The sequence below is a fragment of the Kockiozyma suomiensis genome, assembly GCF_038497685.1.
Source record: "Kockiozyma suomiensis strain NRRL Y-17356 unplaced genomic scaffold V2V93scaffold_3, whole genome shotgun sequence".
NCBI classification, from domain to species: Eukaryota; Fungi; Ascomycota; class Lipomycetes; order Lipomycetales; family Lipomycetaceae; genus Kockiozyma; species Kockiozyma suomiensis.
Window position 1 is genome coordinate 456,636 of NW_027117666.1, and position 18,885 is coordinate 475,520.

The 18,885-nt window shown below is 44.7% G+C and overlaps 9 protein-coding genes across 9 annotated transcripts; 5 read left to right on the forward strand and 4 right to left on the reverse strand.

Moving 5' to 3' along the window:
- The first annotated feature begins 398 nt into the window (after positions 1–398).
- Positions 399–2,045, forward strand: V2V93DRAFT_365529 (uncharacterized protein). The gene is made up of 3 exons (XM_066909090.1): positions 399–528; positions 591–736; positions 842–2,045. Coding segments are annotated over exons 1-3 (936 nt in total). The 5' UTR covers positions 399–526; the 3' UTR covers positions 1,630–2,045.
- On the reverse strand, positions 2,008–3,544 carry V2V93DRAFT_365531 (HhH-GPD superfamily base excision DNA repair protein). Its single transcript, XM_066909091.1, has one exon. It carries the CDS (start codon positions 3,211–3,213, stop codon positions 2,053–2,055), a length of 1,161 nt encoding a protein of 386 aa, XP_066767430.1. The 5' UTR covers positions 3,214–3,544; the 3' UTR covers positions 2,008–2,052.
- A 26-nt stretch (positions 3,545–3,570) lies between these two features.
- V2V93DRAFT_365532 (3-deoxy-7-phosphoheptulonate synthase) lies at positions 3,571–5,541 on the forward strand. Its single transcript, XM_066909092.1, has 4 exons — positions 3,571–3,762; positions 3,884–3,959; positions 4,049–4,104; positions 4,170–5,541. Exons 1-4 carry the CDS (start codon positions 3,598–3,600, stop codon positions 5,178–5,180), a joined length of 1,308 nt encoding a protein of 435 aa, XP_066767431.1. The 5' UTR covers positions 3,571–3,597; the 3' UTR covers positions 5,181–5,541.
- Positions 5,484–7,130, reverse strand: V2V93DRAFT_365536 (L-Aspartase-like protein). The gene has a single exon (XM_066909093.1). It carries the CDS (start codon positions 7,078–7,080, stop codon positions 5,632–5,634), a length of 1,449 nt encoding a protein of 482 aa, XP_066767432.1. The 5' UTR covers positions 7,081–7,130; the 3' UTR covers positions 5,484–5,631.
- A 208-nt stretch (positions 7,131–7,338) lies between these two features.
- Positions 7,339–8,505, forward strand: V2V93DRAFT_365538 (40S ribosomal protein uS11). Its single transcript, XM_066909094.1, has 5 exons — positions 7,339–7,445; positions 7,570–7,632; positions 7,701–7,743; positions 7,861–8,138; positions 8,207–8,505. Exons 1-5 carry the CDS (start codon positions 7,415–7,417, stop codon positions 8,239–8,241), a joined length of 450 nt encoding a protein of 149 aa, XP_066767433.1. The 5' UTR covers positions 7,339–7,414; the 3' UTR covers positions 8,242–8,505.
- Positions 8,506–8,696: 191 nt separating this feature from the next.
- V2V93DRAFT_378661 (uncharacterized protein) lies at positions 8,697–10,392 on the reverse strand (the record flags this gene model as incomplete). The annotated part of the gene is made up of 3 exons (XM_066911970.1): positions 8,697–9,809; positions 9,861–9,926; positions 9,988–10,392. 3 exons carry the CDS (start codon positions 10,390–10,392, stop codon positions 8,697–8,699), a joined length of 1,584 nt encoding a protein of 527 aa, XP_066767434.1.
- Positions 10,393–11,154: 762 nt separating this feature from the next.
- Positions 11,155–14,859, forward strand: V2V93DRAFT_357360 (uncharacterized protein; the record flags this gene model as incomplete). Its single annotated transcript, XM_066908028.1, has 2 exons — positions 11,155–13,248; positions 13,306–14,859. 2 exons carry the CDS (start codon positions 11,155–11,157, stop codon positions 14,857–14,859), a joined length of 3,648 nt encoding a protein of 1,215 aa, XP_066767435.1.
- A 657-nt stretch (positions 14,860–15,516) lies between these two features.
- Positions 15,517–17,456, forward strand: V2V93DRAFT_365548 (uncharacterized protein). Its single transcript, XM_066909095.1, has 3 exons — positions 15,517–16,312; positions 16,369–16,711; positions 16,773–17,456. The coding sequence occupies exons 1-3, from the start codon at positions 15,890–15,892 to the stop codon at positions 17,375–17,377; spliced, it is 1,371 nt and encodes a 456-aa protein (XP_066767436.1). The 5' UTR covers positions 15,517–15,889; the 3' UTR covers positions 17,378–17,456.
- V2V93DRAFT_343631 (t-SNARE) lies at positions 17,407–18,714 on the reverse strand. Its single transcript, XM_066907850.1, has 3 exons — positions 18,281–18,714; positions 17,739–18,221; positions 17,407–17,677 (listed from the first exon to the last, which is right to left on the reverse strand). Exons 1-3 carry the CDS (start codon positions 18,653–18,655, stop codon positions 17,492–17,494), a joined length of 1,044 nt encoding a protein of 347 aa, XP_066767437.1. The 5' UTR covers positions 18,656–18,714; the 3' UTR covers positions 17,407–17,491.
- Between the last annotated feature and the right edge of the window lie 171 nt (positions 18,715–18,885).

An 18,885-nucleotide genomic window follows, 5' to 3' on the forward strand; every position in this document is an offset into this window, starting at 1 on the left:
AAAACATTTTGATGTATATATAAATCGATAAATAAAATATGATAACTACTAGTTAATAATATTATAATGGGAAACGGGTGCCAGCAGTCAAATTGCGAGGAGTCGACTGCATCGCCTCGGCCACTGCAGAGTACAGACGCAACACTTTTCACAGCCCAGAGGTCAGCGGTCAGTATATTTACTAGATATATCTAATTCTACTATTACTACTAATTATTTTAGCAATCCGATACCATTTCATCCGGAACTGATCCAATGCGAGTATACCTCGGATGTCTCTAACGAATACGAGCGCCGCTCTCGGATAGGATAACGCCACTCGGCAGGGTTACTCGAAAGCGGCACTAGATCCTATCCCATCGCACCACACCACCGAGACTTCCAAGCTCAGTCTCACTATATTTACTTTTCCTCTCTCCTTCCTCTCCTTCTTCCCCATCCGCCTAGCCCTATTGCTCAACCAGCGGCTCTCTCCTTTTTCCTTTTTGCCTCTTCAACAGACCACTCTCGTCTTTTTGTTGCGATTATGTATGCTATTTTGCTCGACCGTTGTCCTGTCTAGATAAGCTCAAAACTGACTCGCGTTCCAGGTCCTCAATCTACAACAGCACCCTCGCCGCTTCAACCTACGGCGAGACGCTTACAAACATTGGCGACGCTTTCCCCTCGTACAATGCTATTGATAAGCTTTGGGCTGCTTGGTACACCTGGATGCAGAACGATGTTCTCGCTACTGGTACGACGCGTCTTTTTTTTTTTTTCTTGTTGGCCTTTATCGCCGCCTCGCAACCGTCATACTTTTCTTTTTTTTCGACGCGCTAACTTTCTATTTTGTCTGCAGGTCTTATGATCTTTGTCATTCATGAATTCTTCTACTTTGGAAGATGTGTGCCATGGTTGATTATCGACTGCATTCCTTACTTCCACAAGTATAAGATTCAGCAAGGGAAGGTCAATTCCTGGAAGGACCAGTGGCAATGTACCTCTGCCGTCCTGCTCTCGCACTTCACTGTCGAGCTCCCGCAGATTTGGGTTTTCCACCCTATTTGCTCATACTTTGGAATGGCTTACGACACTCCTTTGCCTAACTTCCTTACCATGTTCTATCAAATTGCTCTCTTCTTCTGCATGGAGGATACCTGGCACTACTGGAACCATCGTCTGATGCATTACGGTCCTTTCTATAAGTACATCCACAAGCAGCACCATCTCTACTCTGCTCCCTTTGGTCTCGCCGCCGAGTACGCTTCCCCTATTGAGGTTATGGTCCTCGGTCTCGGCACCGTTGGCTCGCCTATCCTTTGGTGCGCACTCACTCACAACCTCCACATCTTTACCTGCTATCTCTGGATCGTCCTCCGCCTTTTCCAGGCTGTCGACGCTCACTCCGGATATGAGTTTCCGTGGTCTCTTCACCACTTCCTTCCCTTCTGGGCTGGAGCTGACCACCATGACGACCACCACCGTTACTTTATCGGAAACTACGCCTCCTCTTTCAGATGGTGGGACTTCCTACTCGACACCGAAGCCGGTCCTAAGGCTAAGGCTGACAGAGCTACCCGTGAGAAGAACAAGGCTGCTGCTAAGCTCCAGGCTGAGATTTCTGGCGCATCCAAGAAGACCGAGTAGATTTGCAAGACCTGTGCAGTATTCAACAAATGATAGAATTCAAGTCAAGATTGACTCAGATCCTAAATGTCTCGTTTTCTCAGTCTCTCTGCAATGAATTCAGTCTAGAAAGAGGGGATTTTTTTAATTTGCTTCTCGTATGTCTGTTCTTAGCGTATGAGCTAGCGGCGAGTCCTTTTTTTATTTTTAAAAAGAAAAACTCTATATATTTACATGGTTGGGCGAATTTTTTTACTGTTTTCATATTATAATTACTTCGGATTTTTTTTATCAGATAAAAATCAATATACCATTCATTATTATTCTTTTTCGATTGTCCTTTTTTTTTTTTTATCTTTTTGTATGGCTGGTTTACTATTCTTTTTAATGTATATTTAGTTTTTAGGTTAAATTGTACTCATTCATTTCTATTATAATTTGCCATTACTCCTTGATCTTTTTGATCTCGCCAGCACCATCTATTGGAACGATAACATCTCCAGCTTTCCACATATACCAGGTGAATAATGTTCGATAAGGTCTGAACATTTCCGATTTTTCAATCATTTCCTGCTCACTCATATATTTGAACTTCCCCTTTTTTCCCTTTGCCAGCGCTAGGTTCTTGCCCCACCAAGACGCCATACCTCGCTGAACGCCTAAGTCGCCTAGGGAGAATACATTCGGCCGCTTCAGTGCGAATATCAAAAACATTTCGCAAGACCAAACACCTAAACCGCGGACTTTTACGAGTAACTCGATTACTTCCTCATCGCTCATAGTAACTAAATCATGCGGGTTTATCTCTCCCGAGTGGAATTTAGTCGCCAGATCGAGCATGTATTCGGCTTTCCTACCTGAAAAACCGATTGAACGCAGTGTCGCGGCGTCTACTTTAAGTACTTCTTCCGGAGTCGGAAATCTGGATGACAGTACTTGATCAGCATCTTCAGGGTTTTCGTCATCAAACTTAGGATGGAGACGGTTGAAAAGAGCAACGAAACGAGCCTTGATGCTCCGAGCTGCAGAGCCACTTATTTGCTGTGAGATTATCGATGAGCCAAGTGCCTCGAACGGGTTGACTGGTTTCTCCAGATCCGCCTCACTTAGAAACTGGCAAGGGTATAGATCGGAAAGTTGCTCGAAGCGTGGGTCAATAGAGATCAGATGTGAGAGGGCTTTATTTAGTGTAAAGTCCTTTTCATAGGCTTTTGGTACGATAAGCATCGGTGCAGGTACACTGCCATCGTTGGAAATAGGCACGTCTTGGATAAGAATTTGGTCTGCGGGGATGTACCCTTTCTTTGTAGCTGATTCTTTCTTTGTAATTACAGGTGTCTCGCTGGTCGCTGTTGCAGTAATAGTGGTAATCTTTGTGCGCTTGGCAGGCTTGTCGAATTTACCGAGTTCTTCATATTTTTCGTTCTTGACGACAGCAATTCGGCGCTTAGAATCTTTAGGCAGCGAAGTAGTCATAGACCGTTTGGTCGATTTGAACGCAGTCGTAATTGAGCTCGTTGTCTCGGACGATATTAAAGTAGATGAGACGATAGTAGTGTCCACTGTATTGAGAGCGGCTGCTGCTCGAGAACGGGTTACTCTCATTGCCAGCGATGATAAATGAATGTTCAACGTAGATTATCGATAGTATAAGATAGAATAAAAATGTATATAATGGTAGATGTGAGATAATGTGGAGGATGCAGACGGTATGTGGTTGGGGGTGGGCTGGGCTACGAAGCAAGCCCCAGCTCGATAAGTAGATGACTAAAGAGATCAAGAGAGAATTATAATGCGCGGCTTGCGTTGGATGAGGATGATGAGGATGATGAGAATAATAGAATCAGAAAAGGACTTATAGAATATTCATCCATGACTGACACAGAGAATATACAACTATATCAAGAAGTTACTGGAGAGTACAAGCAAAGTAGCATCGCCGCTGGTAACATGACTAAGGGCTTTGTATTATCTGTCCACGAGGGCCAAATGATGGATGAGTGTTCAAACTCGTGCCTCATCAGGCGGTGTGAATCATACTTTTTGAACCTCCGACATTTTTTTTCTTCCTCTACCTTTGCTATATCTTACACCCTTATTCTTGCTTATTCTATCTTTCTGCTCCGTCACCGAATAATGCCTGCCGCGTTACCTGTACGTCCTCCTCCATGTCTTTTATCTCCCGTTGCAGATCTTTTCTCGTCTTCTTGCGCGGATGTCCGGCTCGCATCGCCTGAGCCTGTCCAAACTACATACTAACCGCGATCTGCGACAGATGTTCACCGCCGAAGGCTTGACGTCCTCCTCTGGAGCTTCTAGTGTTATGAACGAGGAGCCTGAGGATGTTCGAAGTATGTCCTTTTACTTTTGATTTGTTCTTTTTTTTTTTTACCTGCTGCATGTGCAAAAAGGAAGTGTGTATATTGACATCCATTTCTAGTTATCGGATATGACCCTCTCGTTCCGCCCGCTCTTCTCCAGCTCGAATTCCCGGCCGTGCGTATTCACTTTATTAATAAACTTCTATTTTTCTTTTTCTCGGCCTAATAGTAGTATCATAGTCCGCCCGCTCGACCGAGACCGTTATGCTGGGCCGAAAGGGCGCCGTCAAGATCATCAACGGCAAATCCGACAAGCTACTCGTCATCGTCGGACCCTGTTCGATCCACGATCCTGAAGCTGCCTACGAGTACGCCGCTCGCTTGAGACCCATTGCCGAGAAACTCCAGGATGATCTGCTTATCGTCATGCGAGCATACCTGGAGAAGCCGCGTACCACCGTCGGTTGGAAAGGACTGATTAACGACCCTGATATTGACGAGTCGTTCAAGATCAACAAGGGCCTTCGCGTGAGCAGACAGCTCTTCTGTAAGCTTACCGATATGGGTGTTCCCATTGCCTCCGAAATGCTCGATACGATTAGCCCTCAGTTCCTTGCCGATCTGCTTTCGTGCGGAGCCATCGGCGCGAGAACTACCGAATCTCAGCTGCACAGAGAACTTGCTTCTGGCGTATCATTCCCCGTCGGGTTCAAAAACGGAACTGACGGCTCGCTTGATGTCGCTGTCGCTGCCGTCGGTGCTGCGTCGCACCCTCATCATTTCATGGGTGTCACCAAGCAAGGTCTTGCTGCAATCACTACTACCAAGGGTAACGAACACTGCTTTGTCATCCTCAGAGGTGGTACCAGCGGTCCCAACTACAGCAAGGAACACATCCAGGCCTCTAAAAAGAAACTCCCCGCCGGTGTGCCGTTGATGGTTGACTGCTCACATGGCAACTCGTCAAAAGATTATCGCAACCAGCCTAAAGTTTGCAAAGCAGTCGCTGATCAAGTCCGAGAAGGCGAAGAAATCATCATGGGAGTTATGATTGAAAGTAACATTCACGCCGGAAACCAAACCGCAGCTACGCGTGACAATCTCCAGTACGGTATCAGTATCACTGATGGCTGTGTTGCTTGGGAAGATACCGTGCCTATGCTTGAAGACCTTGCTTCTGCTGTGCGCGAGCGACGACTAAAGGTATCGGCCGCAAAGCAGGCTGCCAAATTACAAATTGCTTCTCAGTAAATAGTGATCCTTTTTTTATGAGAGAAAGAAGACGCTATAAACAGATATTGTAAATTTGTTGATAAAAGTTATTACGAGAACGGAAAAATTTGCAGAATGCGATCAGCTTTCTGTGAATTGTTGTATAGGTTACTTGGATTTTGTTTTTGTTTACTGGTTTATTTGTAATTATGCGTGTTTGGGATCTGTTTTGTTTGCTGTTCTAACTCCCTTTAAACTTTCTCTTGGTATATATTTAAATGCTACAGTTATTCGTACGAGGAATCTTTAAATTACATTTGCATTTCGAGGAAATATCACAATGGTTGTACGAACTTTTATTAGGTTGCGGAACCACCTTACATTCATAAATACAAATAAGAAACCAAAAAAAAAAGAAAAAAAGCTAAGAGATCCCTGCGCTATTACTATTAATACAAACAACTCCTACTCTTCCAACGACCTTCACGATTCAAACGCTCAACTCGACTTTCTCGGCAACAATCAAGTGCTTATAAGGAGCGAGTGCCTGAGCGACATTAACCTTGACGAATTTCTCTGTCTGCTGTGGTGCCCGACCAACAAAAGTACTAGGATCAAGCAAGGTATCAAGTTCAGCCCAGACAGGCTCAAAGTAAGGCTCCTTCTTGATTCGCTCAATAAGATCGTTATCGCCACCCTCTTCCTTGACAACCTTGGCTGCCTGATGGGAAAGCACGCGGATATGCTCGTGGCAGACCTGTCGGTCTCCGCCCTTTTGTACCATTGCCATGATAATATTCTCGGTGGCCATGAAAGGAAGTTCACTCATAATGCGGCGCTCAATTACTTTAGGGTAAACAACCATGCCCGAAGTAATGTTGAGAAGTGTCGAGAGAATGATGTCGGCAGTCAAAAATGCTGAAGGCAGCGAGACTCGACGGATAGCGGAGTCATCGAGAGTACGCTCGAACCATTGCACAGACGCAGTCTGCACGGTATCCTGGAAGAGACCAGTTAAGTGGCGAGAGAGAGAGCAAACGCGCTCGCAGCGCATGGGATTACGTTTGTATGCCATTGCGCTTGATCCAATCTGCGTGCTCTCAAACGGCTCCTCGACTTCTTTGAGGTTTGCGAGTAATCGAAGATCGGTGGCCATCTTGTGCGCAGTAGCGCCAAGCGACGCAAGTGGACCCAAAACATCGATATCGATCTTGCGGGAGTAAGTTTGACCAGTAACGGGATAGGCACCTTTGAATCCCAGCAATTCAACGACAAGTTGGTCAAGATCTTCGACTTTGTCGTGATCACCATTGAACAGAGTCAAGAACGAGGCTTGGGTTCCGGTGGTTCCTTTGACTCCACGAAGAAGAATATCATCTCTGGCACGCGAGATATTTCGCAAATCCCAGAGCAGCTCCTGAAGCCAGAGAGTAGCTCGTTTGCCAACGGTAGTCAACTGAGCAGGCTGAAAATGAGTCCATCCAAGGACTGGCATATCCTTGTACTGCACCGCAAACTCCGACAATTTCTGAATAACATTTACTAGACGCTTGATCAAAATGTCGCAAGCGTCTCTGAGAAAAATAAGATCAGCATTGTCGGTCACGTAGCAAGAAGTAGCGCCGAGATGGATGATTCCAGCGGCGGCCGGGGCAGCGACACCATAGACATGGACATGAGACATAACGTCATGACGCACAATCTTCTCCTGCTCACTAGCTGCGCGAATTTCATCGTCAGTAATTTCAACATGAGCACGAAGCTGCTCAATGGCCTCGTCAGTGATGGCCGAGAGGTCGAGCTGCTTCTCAGCAATGGCAAGAGTAAGCCATAACTTTCTCCAGGTCGAGTATCTGGTTCTGGGAGAGAACAGAGCCGACATTTCTTTCGACGCATAACGCGACGACAAAGGAGATGAGTACGAGTCAAAAGACGACATTTTGTGAGTCTGAATTTGCAAAGCAGTAAGCAAGAGTTAATTTTACGCTTCTCGTCTCTCAAGCAGGACTGGAATATTTTATCGGGGGCCATTCAATAGCGTGCGGCTCAGCCTCCACAGTCACGTGCAGTTATATAAGAGTCACATGAATGTAGGGTTATATTAGGTCACAGAGGATGTGTGACTGCGTTTTCTGCATAGTCTCGCACACAACGCACACAACAATTTGAGTGCGAGACAGGACTAGGGTTTGACATTGGGACCGCTCAATGTGTATCAGTTCGTCTCGAATCTCTTCTTCCTTTCCGTTCAGTCCTTCTCCAGCCCATTCATCATGCCTCCAAAAGCCCCCGCTGCTCCTAAGGGTATGTTTATGTTTTGTTGTTACCTGCTGGGCCTTGACTTTCTGAAGAGACACAGCAGTTGACAGCAGAGATCCTGGTTTATATTCTATTTTCATCATCTAACTTGACTTTTTTTCATCAACAGAGAACATTGCCCTCGGCCCCCAGATCAGAGAGGGTGAGCTCGTTTTCGGTGTTGCTCGTATCTGTATGTCTTATCAACGTATTTCTCAATCGGTTTTTTCAGAATAAGTGCTTACTAGTCGAATTGAATAGTCGCTTCCTTCAACGATACCTTCGTCCATGTCACCGATCTCAGGTACGCTCTCCGTCTCTTTTTCTTTAATTTGCTCGACAAAATAAAAATTGCCAATTTTGTTTTCGTGGGACGGATGTTTAGCGAATAAGTTCAAAAATACTGATTGAATTATTATAGTGGACGCGAAACTATCGCCCGTGTTACCGGTGGAATGAAGGTCAAGGCCGACCGTGACGAGTCCTCCCCTTACGCTGCCATGTTGGCTGCTCAGGACGTTGCAGTTCGTTGCAAGGAGATCGGTATCACTGCTCTTCACATCAAGATCAGAGCCACTGGTGGTACTGGCTCCAAGACCCCCGGTCCTGGTGCTCAGAGCGCTCTGCGGGCGCTGGCTCGTGCCGGTATGCGCATTGGACGTATTGAGGACGTTACTCCCGTTCCTTCAGACTCTACTCGTATGATTCCTTCTTTTTTAAATTTATTTTTTTTACTACGATTACTGACTTGGCTATTTCTTGTACAGGTCGGAAGGGAGGTCGCAGAGGTCGCAGATTGTAAACAACAAAAAAGAACAAACAGCCATTTCCTATTTTTTTTTTGTTTTTTGCACCGTGTTCTATATGTATGTATTATCTTGTTGACATAAATGGAATTTTGTTATAAAAGTTAATGGAGCGGGAAGATACGGCTAGCACGTATCAAATGAATACTATACAAATTGGTTGTACAAGTCGTATAGTTGATCTGCTGAAAGATAACTGCGAGCTTTTATATTGTAGATCACGTAGTATAATTTCACTTTATGATTTTCATAATTTACTATTAGAACTTCACAATTTGTTAAAACTCCAATTATATTTAATTTGATAATCGCCCAAGATATAAAATACTATACAAACCAGCACTCGCAGTCTTTCACTATACACAAACAAAAAGGGCTCTTTCTTTTGAACGGCTGGAAAAAAAAAAAAAGGACAATCAAAATTCTCTCATACTACATAAAATTCTATACTTTACATGAGCACCTTTTCGGGAGATTGCTCCATTTTACTTGCCTCCTGTACGCCATCGCGACTAGCATTGGACACAGTTGAAGCCGACGAGTCGCGACGACTTCTCTTTTGACCCGCGGACACAGAAGTATCATTCACGCTTTTAAACCCTGCAACATCAGAAGGAGAAGAAGGCGCATCTAAGGTCCGATCGGGATCAAAATGTGATGTTTTTGACATATCCGCTATATGTGGAGCCTCGGGGATGTCTGCATGATTAGCCACGTCAAGTGCGTCGACAATAGGCTCTGTCGCCGAATCATTTTCACTGTCGACTGTCGACTTTGTGTGTAAAGCGGTCAACATCTTGTCTTCGTCCTCCATTTCAGTCTCAGCGTCTCCTGTTTCTACATCTGTATCGCCTGAGTCGTGATCGTGTGAAATATGAACTGGTCTATGACCAGTCATTCGTTGACGCTGAGCTTCAGAGATCGATGAAGCCACTGTGACATCGTGCACACGGACCGAATTTGCTTTCCGCACCGGCGATGCAGGAAGCGATCCTGCAAGCGATGGAGCTAGTGAACCTACAGTACTCCCAGCCAAGGATCCTTCCCGAGACTCAGATTCGTCAAGTTGCTGCTGACTTAGAACTTGACTTGCTAGAATCCCCAGGGCAGCTAATGCTCCTTCTTCGTTTTTACCCCGGTGCCGGGCACGTCGCCTACTGTATCGCCGTGAGGTTGGATCGGCTGCAGAATTCGGGGGTTCTTGCGGTAGATGGCCTTTTAATCTGTTTATCTCAACTGCTTGATCTTCAATCCTTCCAAGAGCATCTCGCAGTCGTCTCTTTGCACGCACTAATCGTCGCCTATATTTCTCAGCAGTATCGCTGGCTTCATAGTTTGCCATTGCAGAATAATGCTGCTGAGCAGGAATGCTAGTCGAATTAAGATCCATTCGCAGCTTATCCACTTCCCTTTGCAAAATAACATTCTCGACTTCGTGTCTCCGGTTCGATTCCTGCGCTTCAATATTCAATAGACGGCCTTGAAGATGATGATGAGATGACGCGAGTTTGGTATTTTGCAGCGTTGCGCGTAATCGTTGGATTACGGCATTGGCGCGAAATAGCTGTTATATGTTAGTAAGCTGTAACTTACACGACTATGGCGTGAGACCTACCTGGTGTTGAGCTGTAGTAGAATCCATTTCTCTTATTTTCGTAGCCGGTATGTCCTCCCAATCCTCCTGCTTGTTTTCGTAGTTAGAACCAGAAATTCATCAAAACACTGATACAATCAAAACATACATCCTCCCCCATATTCCAAAAAAACGCACTCATTCTGGGCTGCTCATCTGTTACGGGAGCAGGCAACGACAGAGATCCAGAGGTCGGTACGGGTTTGCTTAGCACACCAGTCAACGACGAAACAGGCATTAAATCAGAGTCGGAGATTGACAACTCTTGGACTGTCTTTGGAGCGGTTGAGTTTGACTGTGTGGACTCCTGCGATGACTCGTCCAAGGTAACGGTGCTCGCCATAGAGCGCACGCGAGCTGCTGTAGACTGGGAAGAGTCTGCTTCTTGTTCATGCAGACTTGTCGTAGCTATTGCATCTCCGTTTAATAAAAGCTGAGCATCAGGTGATTGAGAATGCTCCTGTTTCATCATGCTAATTGTCACGATCGGACTCTCAGACATAGCCGTACTCATTTTGTGCATGCAATGTGAAAACTAGTGACAATTGTGACGAGACTCTAAAAGAAAGCTGGGAAAGGCGATGCCTTAACGTTCTCTCAAATACAACACTTATACAATCAATAGGTGCCAAAACGCTCTGTTGGCTATAGCAAAGGCTGAGGTTTTGGCGAGAGTTGTTCAGTGATGTCTGGCGAGCTGCAACTCTTACAACGACTGATGGCGCAACCCAATATTCAAAGAATCGACGGTCGTATAATACAATACCAAGATAAAATGAATATATCTTGTAGAAATTGCCACGATACTTGATATCGGCTCTCGCGCTTGTAGTTTTATGAGCTGCTTAACGGTTGGGGTCGCAATACCTGCAGTGTTTTGATTAGCAACAGGTCAACAAACACGCTCTGCATCGCGTTAACATGTCAAAGCAAAATCGGAAAACTAACCCAACTATTCAATCATGCACAATAGTAGCAATACACCTTTACTTAATAGCTGGGCGGGCCTGTAAACAACTAGATATAGACACCAAGCTTGAAGCGTTACTTTCGCGCGCATTGAATCGCAAACACAAACCGCGAAGTGCATGCGATGTCACGTGGTATACTGCTTGTTTGTTTACAAAATCAGTCTGAACGCAGCTGCCGTTTTGTCACCAATCTTCAAAACTACATGACGCTCGGCTTATTTGCAAATTTTTGCTAATTGCATCTTGAAACAGTCGTATATTAATGGCTTTGTGAAATTGACGGAAAAGGTGAAAATTTATATACAATGGCTGAAGTCGCGACTCCGCCGGTCAGACCTCCGTCGCGGCTACCAATTTCGAGTCTATCGAGATCACGGTCGGTGTTGGGGATAGCTCAGCATACCTCATCTACTACTAGATCATACTCTCAACTCGTGCCAACTTCTCTAGTATCTCATAGCAATAGTCAACACTTGAGACCGCCAACCACGGTCAGTGCGAAGTTTGAGTCCGCGCGACTCAAGCCGCGAATTCATACGCGATCCGTATCCTCAAAGGCCTCGTCCATAGTGACTTTGGATGGTTCATTGCCAATGGGTTCTGCTAGTTCTGGCTCTACTAGCTCAGTTATTCGGCCAGAAAATTTTGAGTTTACTCCCAATTTTAGCAATCGTGCCTTGAAGCCATTTGCACAAAATCGGCAGGTGTCCAATTATTTACCATCTGATCGGTCAGCTTCTCGTGGTACTGCGACGAGGACAAATCTCAAACAACAGAATGAAGATCCAATTTATAAGCCAAGCTCAAAGATTTCACAGTCCTCAGGTACCCAATCTATTTCTATATCTCGAACGGGCAGGCCAAATTTGGAAGAGACACCAATCAAGAAAGAGAGGGCGGATTCAGCCAGTTTGAGGATCAAACGGTGCCCTACTCCAGGGTCTGAAAGTAGACCAGGAGAAAATCCGACAATGAGAAGAAGTACTCGCTTGTCCAAGATATCTACCACTGCAGAATTGTCGACAGCTCGTCGAAGACCGACTGGACCTAGACGACCACTCCCAGCTTCTGAGCAAGATGATGATGTTGATGCCACACCCAAAGCATCAATTTTGAACTCTTCTAGAAGACAGCAACCTAGCCGTTTAGCGACTATCAGACGTACAGCCCCTGCAGCAAGCCAAGCTCCGCCCACGCCATCAATACCAACATCTGACCGGGGAGCTAGAAAGGGGTCACAGTATTCTGCATTGGCAGCCACGCCTGAATCTATTGCGAAGCGAAGGGTGACGCCGTTTTCTAGTAGGCCCTCGACCACACAGAGGCAAACAAGATCGACTAGTCGAAATGCTGCACTTGACCCTGACGCGACCCCAAAGGCCAAAAGCAACATAGACGACAGAAATGGATTGCCTGATTCTAATATTACTCCGCGAGCAGTATCGCGCTCGCATGTGGATACGGATGTTTTGAAGCAACCAGCTCGCCGATTAGCTTCGGGTGCAAATAAGACACCAATGGGTCCTCGTCGAGCAGTTTCAAGAAGCTCAATGATTGCAACTCCACTATCCAGTTCCAAACTCACAGATTCCATTGCTAGACCTCAGACGGCAGCAGCTATAGAGACAGTTGCCATGGCGCCGATGCGACACGCTTCTCGAGAAAACAATGGGCAGACTCCTGTACGATTAGCCAGTCGAGTGCCATCATGCAGTACAGCAACTTCAGCAAGGTCACAGTCAAGCCTGAGTAGACCTAATGCAACTACAAATGTTTTTTTACCGCGTGTGTCTCGAGACGATAGAGATCGCACGCCAGCACGAACCTTCTCGCGAGCAATCCCCAGAGTAAAGGAATCTATACCTGATGCGTCTGATACTCTAAGGCGACCCAAATCCCGATTCAGAGCTCCAGAAGCTTCCTCTATTGAGCCACCAGAGACGCCAGTGCAGAAGGGAGCTATGTCAAGAGCTACTAGCGGCATGTCACGCCCGCGTCCTGATCTTTCTGCTGAGCTCTCAAAAACAGCTAGTGTACATCATAGAAGGAGAATTCCTGCAACCCCAGCATTGACAAATTTCCAACAATCAGGTTACGAAGCTGCTAATAACACACTCACTCAAGTTATTGATCCATTTAACATGGGCTTGAGCACAGAACTAGAGATATTGAAAAAGATACAAGCAGCTAGAAGTAGTGGGCATTTAAATTTGTCGAGTTGTGATTTAGACACATTTCCGGATGAGATGTATGATTTTTTAAATCTTGACACAGAGATAAAGATGGCGTCTAGAAGGCAAAGTCTTGTTGCCTTAAAGCGCATTGAAGCAAACGATAATAAGCTTGAAAAGCTTGACGACAGATTATGTTCTCAATTTACATATCTGGAAATGCTGAATGTGAGTCATCTCAAGATTGAATTAAGTAGGGTTTCGCCTAAACTAACTAACATATAGCTGCACCATAACTCAATACGAAAGTTGCCACAAACATTTTCTGATCTGCATCATCTAAGAAATCTAAACCTCTCTGAATGCAAGCTCGCCAATGATTCTCTTTCTTTGATATTTTCTCTAAGATCTCTTACAACTCTTGATTTGCATGGAAATAGGCTGGATGGTGAACTTCCCGCGTCAATATCTTTACTAACCGAGCTGTGCTTTTTGGATCTCAGTAACAATGAATTCACTTCAATATCGGCTAACGCTCTTGGAGGTCTAATCTCTCTTGAAGTATTGAAGCTAGAGCTGAATAAGCTGCGCTCATTCCCATTCCAGTCAATTGAAAATGGTTCGTTGACTGAGTTAGATATATCATATAATAAGTTGTCTGGCAGCTTAATATCAACAGCTAGTATTTCTCGATTTTCCGAGCTGCGAATATTGCGTGCAAGTCATAATCAGGTAAAAGTTGTGTCGGAATTTGCCGTTATCTTACCAGCACTTGAGATTTTGGATTTATTTTCGAACCGCATTGCGTCGTTGGGAATGTTGCTTTTGTGTACTCCGAGTCTGACGCATTTGATACTCGGTCAGAATAAGCTTACCGAAATGCCTGAAGGCATAGCCGGCCTTTCAAATCTGAACTCTTTGGATGTCTCCTTCAATTCTCTTACTAAACTGGATCCCAGTCTGGGTCTCATTAACTCTCTTGAAGTGCTCAAATGGGAAGGAAATAAGTTTGCCGAGAAATCCTTCACATATTTGAGCACCAAAGATATCAAGTTCCGGCTTCGGGCGCGGTATGAGAAGGAGCAAGAAGCTGCTGAGGTAGATGATGACTCTGAAACTGAAGAACTCATGGAGCTCATGGTTAAAAAACGAACTATGCAATCTCAGCCAAAGTCTCAGTCGATTGATCTGTCTGGACGCGAGTATTGTGAGATTCCTGCCGATGTCTTAAAGCATTACATGCCTGGAGGGGTTTATAGATATGGCAGCGATGCGGTCAAGGAGCTGATCTTGAGTCGAAACCGATTTACGACAATTCCAGACTCAATCATGAAATTTGCGTTCGCAGACGCATTGCAAATTCTAGATTTGTCGTCAAACAGCCTCTGCGATGAAGCCTTTAATAGTCCATTAGCGTTCCAGATGCTGAAGGAATTGAAGCTGTCAAATAATTCCATAGGCGGGCTGTTTATGCTAGCTGCAAACTGTCAATTTCCTCGGTTGCTGAAGCTTGATTTATCATTTAATAAGATAGAGGAAGTGCCTTTGTCGCTTGTTCGATCTTTTCCTACACTAGAGGAGCTTAATCTCCATGAAAATAGGATTTCTGAAATTTGCGCCGAATCGTTTTACGGATTGGAAAAGTTGGACCTATCGAGCAATTCAATTGGCTATTTACCACCTGAGCTCTGCAAGATAAAGAGTCTGGTGGAACTTCATGTGCTAGGGAACGTTTTTAAAACGCCGAGACTTCAAATTGTACAGAAGGGCACAGATGCATTGTTAGAGTGGTTACGATTGAGATTGCCTGACGAGCAAGACAGCGAGACTGATGACTAAGAAGGCAGTGTGGGTCATCGCCGTATTTTGGAGCGTTATTTCGTTGTATTGCAGCATGCGTATGATAATTCTAAGATTAAAAAGAATGATTTATATCAATCTGAACAGCAAAAAATGATGGTATATCTAGAACAGAAATTATTCAATGGCAAAAAGAGAAATAACTAAGAAAAATTAAATGGAAAATAACGAAACGTATCAGAATCTATCAGAATAGAGAGTGCAAGGTGGCATCACGGACGCGCCAAATATAACGACAGAGGTACAAGAGCTGTCTCTGTTATCTCTCATCGGCAGTACCACTGACAAAGAAACATTGATAGCAAATGCAGAATAAAGGAGAAAAAAGGAGACTTTGGTAAGAATATGAAAATGGAATAAGGATAGGTTGGTCTCGAGACTCTGAAGATCTCCAGGGACGAAAAATGCTGCCAAGGGCTGAAGCATCCGCAGCGGATGTGTTTAGATTGACAGCTTTCAATCTGTATCGTGCTTAGAGAATAATTCTAGTTCATTATTTTGTTATCATGCTATGTACTAAGTAGTAAAGTATGTAGTATCTGATCTGCCGTTGCCGCGCTGCTAAAACCCTAAATATTTCTCAAATTCTCTTGATAATTATTTTGTATTTTATATTCTGGTTCCCAACTTCGGACTGCAACTCTTTCTGATCAGTATACCCAACCACCACGCACTTGCATTCCAGGCCGCACCCGTCCCTCACCACATTTTTTTAGAATCGGGATTTAGCGCCTGGCCATGCGCCGTTCTCGCGCCTTAATTTCGGCTACCAGTCTGCGGTGCAGGCTCTCGCGGCGACTTTCTCAGAGGTCCTTCGGCTCACGAACTGCTGCTGTGTATTTACCCAGTTCAGAACTCTTTGAATTCTCAGAAACACCAAGGTCAGCAGCTGGTCACTCTGAGTTAGTTGATTCCAAAGATTTGGTAGACAAGTTAGGCCTGGTTACCGGTAAAGGTCACGAGCGCTCCAAACCAAACACATACTCGTTTGCTGTCCTGCGACAGCGATATGGAAATATCAAGAGGTTTGCAATTAATAAACGTATGTCGACACATGTATACTCTAATTCTATTTTTCCTTATTTATTCTGTATTAGGCGCACCCGTTTTACATCCACAACTCGGACAGTTCGTGATTACTCTCTTCCCTCTCAAACAAACACCTCCGGAGTTCTTCAACAGTCATCCATTCTACACACCCGACGAAATTTCTTCTCTTACAGCATTACTAGCTCCCTATGGTGATAAAAAGGAAAAAATTCATAAGACTCGGGAGTTTGAAATTCCAACCGAAAATGTTGTTTTACCGATCATGGATCATGAGCATTTGCTACCTGAGGACTTGAAAAAAGAGACAATGTCATTATTGCAGAGTCCCAGTCTTATGTATGCTAGTTTGCAAAACACTACTAATTCTAGTGAATTTGAGGAGGTACCAAAATATTACTGTTTCGAGAAATGTGCAATGGCTAAATAGGCTTACTACAGATTAAGCAACTTTGTGAGCGAATGCTGCAAGCCGAATCATCTACCGCTGCAATTGAACTTTGGACAGGCAAGTACAGGCAGTGTGATTGGCGTGTACAGCTCATTGGTTTACAACAGATTATGGATTTATTGATTACTCATAAATCATCTTCCAGTCATTTTGATCTTTGCTTTGCTATTATCAAGAGCTTCAGTATTGACTCATCGACCACGTACATGCAACAGTCGCTAGCTGCAATCGAAGTGTTACTAGCCCATGTTTCCAAAATATATAACTGGGGGGGTTCTTCAGCCCAGACTTTGTCTCCAATTGACTCAGATTTGCGAGCACTTATTAAAGAGAGTAGGTTTCTTCCCTATATTCTCACCTAATTTTGTTTGAAATAAACTGACCTGCTTCGTAGCTGTTATTGCCTTTGCAAAGATATACTCTCTTAATGGACTCCCGGAGTGTGTCATCGAACCGCTTTTGATTGCTGTTACCTGCGTTCATGACTATGAAATGGCTCTCTCACTGATCCTTAGCGCCAGAATGCATGGGCTTTCCCCATTACCAGAGAACATTGTTCTCCTACTCCAATCTATGGAGAGTTACTCTAAGACTCCACAGCTGATAGCTCAGGACCAGAAATATGCTTTTTCTTTCCTTGATACTGAGAAAATTGGTTTTTTTAGACCATATTTCTTGTCTCGGGCGGGCACTCACTTGGGGTTTGGCTATTTGCTTCGGAATCACTGTCAGACTGTCGATGAGGTGTTTAGTATACTCGAATCGAGCAAAAAATTGGACGCAAAAGGATTTGATCTCATTAAGCTTAGCTTAGTACGAGAGGTGGGTAAGGCGGTTATGAAAGATGACGGAGTGGGAAGGACTCTGCGACAAAGGAAGGAAACCGCCCTAGCTATGATGTTAAACATGGTAACTAAGATCGGCGACGCCCAACTAGGGGACCTCAGCAAGCAGGTTATATCTGAGGTTTTGGCAATGGAAGGCGATGAAAAGAAGTAGTACACGTTAGTATGTTAAAGTTTTGTATATAAGGATACCAAATAGGAATTAGGATTTATTATGCAAAAATAGATCGTTCAATAATATTCTATACATGTAGTTGAGACGGCTACTCTAACTAGTCTTCTCACCGTTGTCAGGGGTTGTCGGTGTCGGAGCAGGCTCTGTAGATGGAGGGGTCGCAGGAGATGACGACCTGTGTTGAATCTTGATTGTTGCAAGAACGGTGAGGAAGAGTACGCAGAGAAGCAAAAATAAAATCACTTTGCACTTTTGCGTTCTTTGTTGATAATGAGCAGCCTATTTTTTGCAATATTAGTAATTAGGAGGTAAATAAGTAGAACGAGAAACGAAGACACACCTGTCGTAAGTCTACTTCTGCAGCCTTTACATGCTCTTTCATATTTTCTATATTATAGTCTATTCGATCGAGGACAGTGCCCTGATCTATAACCATCGTCTGTAGTTCTTTGAAGATTTCGGCCAACTCGAGAATACCTTCTGCAATCATCGTGATTTCGGCCTCTCGTTGCCTAATCATTGTGTCATCTGAACTTTGAGCTAATTGAGCCGATTGCTGGATCTGGGCTTGAGAAAATCCGACGTCGAGATCATCATCGGGATATGACACATATGAGGACTGTGGTAATTCGGCTTGTCTGTTTCCGCGCATTTTCTTGAGATAAGCGGATTGTTTTTTTCGAAACAATGTTGAGGAGTCTTGAACTTTGGTGGCTAGAGATATCTGCATGTTTTTGCACATGTTGATCTGTGCCGGTGTCAGATCTGCTTGGTGGACGAACATGCCGAGTTGTTGTATGCGCTGTTGACATTCATGATAGTGCTGGTAGTCATTGAGTTAGTCAGGTTGTTTCTTAGAATTGCTGGTAATCAAATACACACATGTGTTATTTCCCGCGTGAGATTTTCAATGATTGCCTCTTGCTGCGAGCGGTCGTCGAATCCGGGGAGTACATGCTCCTGATGCAGCTTATCGAGTCTCTGACTCTTTTCCTTGATCAGATCCAGGATCTGATTAACCTCCTCGTCAACGTCAGTCCACGATGGGGGTAAAATGTCCATCTCTATTGCGATATCGTCGTCCCCGTGTCCACCGGCCTCGCCGCCGGAATCGAGCAGTGGGTTGCGAGCATCGTCTGCGCCTACTCCAGCTGTTGAGTGGTTTCGACGAGTGGAGTACGGATAGGCTGCTGATGGCGGGTGACGTGCGTAGGACTGACGATAGGAGTAGTATAGTCCCGTACGGTCGCGGAACATGCCGAGCGGAGAAGGGACCAGTTGCTACGTCGCTCGGGGTGGAGATGCTCTCAGTACTCAGTTCGGGGCCGACTTCTTGAGAGTCTGGCCGCATCGTCATATAGGTAGAGCCGCAGCATATTAGTCTTATGTAAGTAAACTTTAAGGTTCTAAATAATTACATTTTTGTGCAGATATGTAAGTTATTTTGGGTGACGAGCACCAGACTTTATATATTAATTTCTCGGTAT

Bases quoted from the DNA above. Each gene is read 5' to 3' on its own strand.
- V2V93DRAFT_365529 (XM_066909090.1), top strand. The intron at 737-841 runs GTACGACGCGTC...TTTTGTCTGCAG, and splicing joins GAACGATGTTCTCGCTACTG to GTCTTATGATCTTTGTCATT.
- V2V93DRAFT_365531 (XM_066909091.1), bottom strand. From the start codon at position 3,213: ATGAGAGTAACCCGTTCTCGAGCAGCAGCCGCTCTCAATACAGTGGAC.
- V2V93DRAFT_365532 (XM_066909092.1), top strand. From the start codon at position 3,598: ATGATGGATGAGTGTTCAAACTCGTGCCTCATCAGGCGGTGTGAATCA. The intron at 3,960-4,048 runs GTATGTCCTTTT...ATCCATTTCTAG, and splicing joins GGAGCCTGAGGATGTTCGAA to TTATCGGATATGACCCTCTC. The intron at 4,105-4,169 runs GTGCGTATTCAC...GTAGTATCATAG, and splicing joins TCCAGCTCGAATTCCCGGCC to TCCGCCCGCTCGACCGAGAC.
- V2V93DRAFT_365536 (XM_066909093.1), bottom strand. From the start codon at position 7,080: ATGTCGTCTTTTGACTCGTACTCATCTCCTTTGTCGTCGCGTTATGCG.
- V2V93DRAFT_365538 (XM_066909094.1), top strand. From the start codon at position 7,415: ATGCCTCCAAAAGCCCCCGCTGCTCCTAAGG. The intron at 7,446-7,569 runs GTATGTTTATGT...TTTCATCAACAG, and splicing joins AGCCCCCGCTGCTCCTAAGG to AGAACATTGCCCTCGGCCCC. The intron at 7,633-7,700 runs GTATGTCTTATC...CGAATTGAATAG, and splicing joins TTTCGGTGTTGCTCGTATCT to TCGCTTCCTTCAACGATACC.
- V2V93DRAFT_365548 (XM_066909095.1), top strand. From the start codon at position 15,890: ATGGAAATATCAAGAGGTTTGCAATTAATAAACGTATGTCGACACATG. The intron at 16,313-16,368 runs GTACCAAAATAT...GGCTTACTACAG, and splicing joins ATTCTAGTGAATTTGAGGAG to ATTAAGCAACTTTGTGAGCG. The intron at 16,712-16,772 runs GTAGGTTTCTTC...CCTGCTTCGTAG, and splicing joins GCGAGCACTTATTAAAGAGA to CTGTTATTGCCTTTGCAAAG.
- V2V93DRAFT_343631 (XM_066907850.1), bottom strand. From the start codon at position 18,655: ATGTTCCGCGACCGTACGGGACTATACTACTCCTATCGTCAGTCCTAC. The intron at 18,222-18,280 runs GTGTGTATTTGA...AATGACTACCAG, and splicing joins TCACGCGGGAAATAACACAT to CACTATCATGAATGTCAACA. The intron at 17,678-17,738 runs GTGTGTCTTCGT...TGCAAAAAATAG, and splicing joins CAGAAGTAGACTTACGACAG to GCTGCTCATTATCAACAAAG.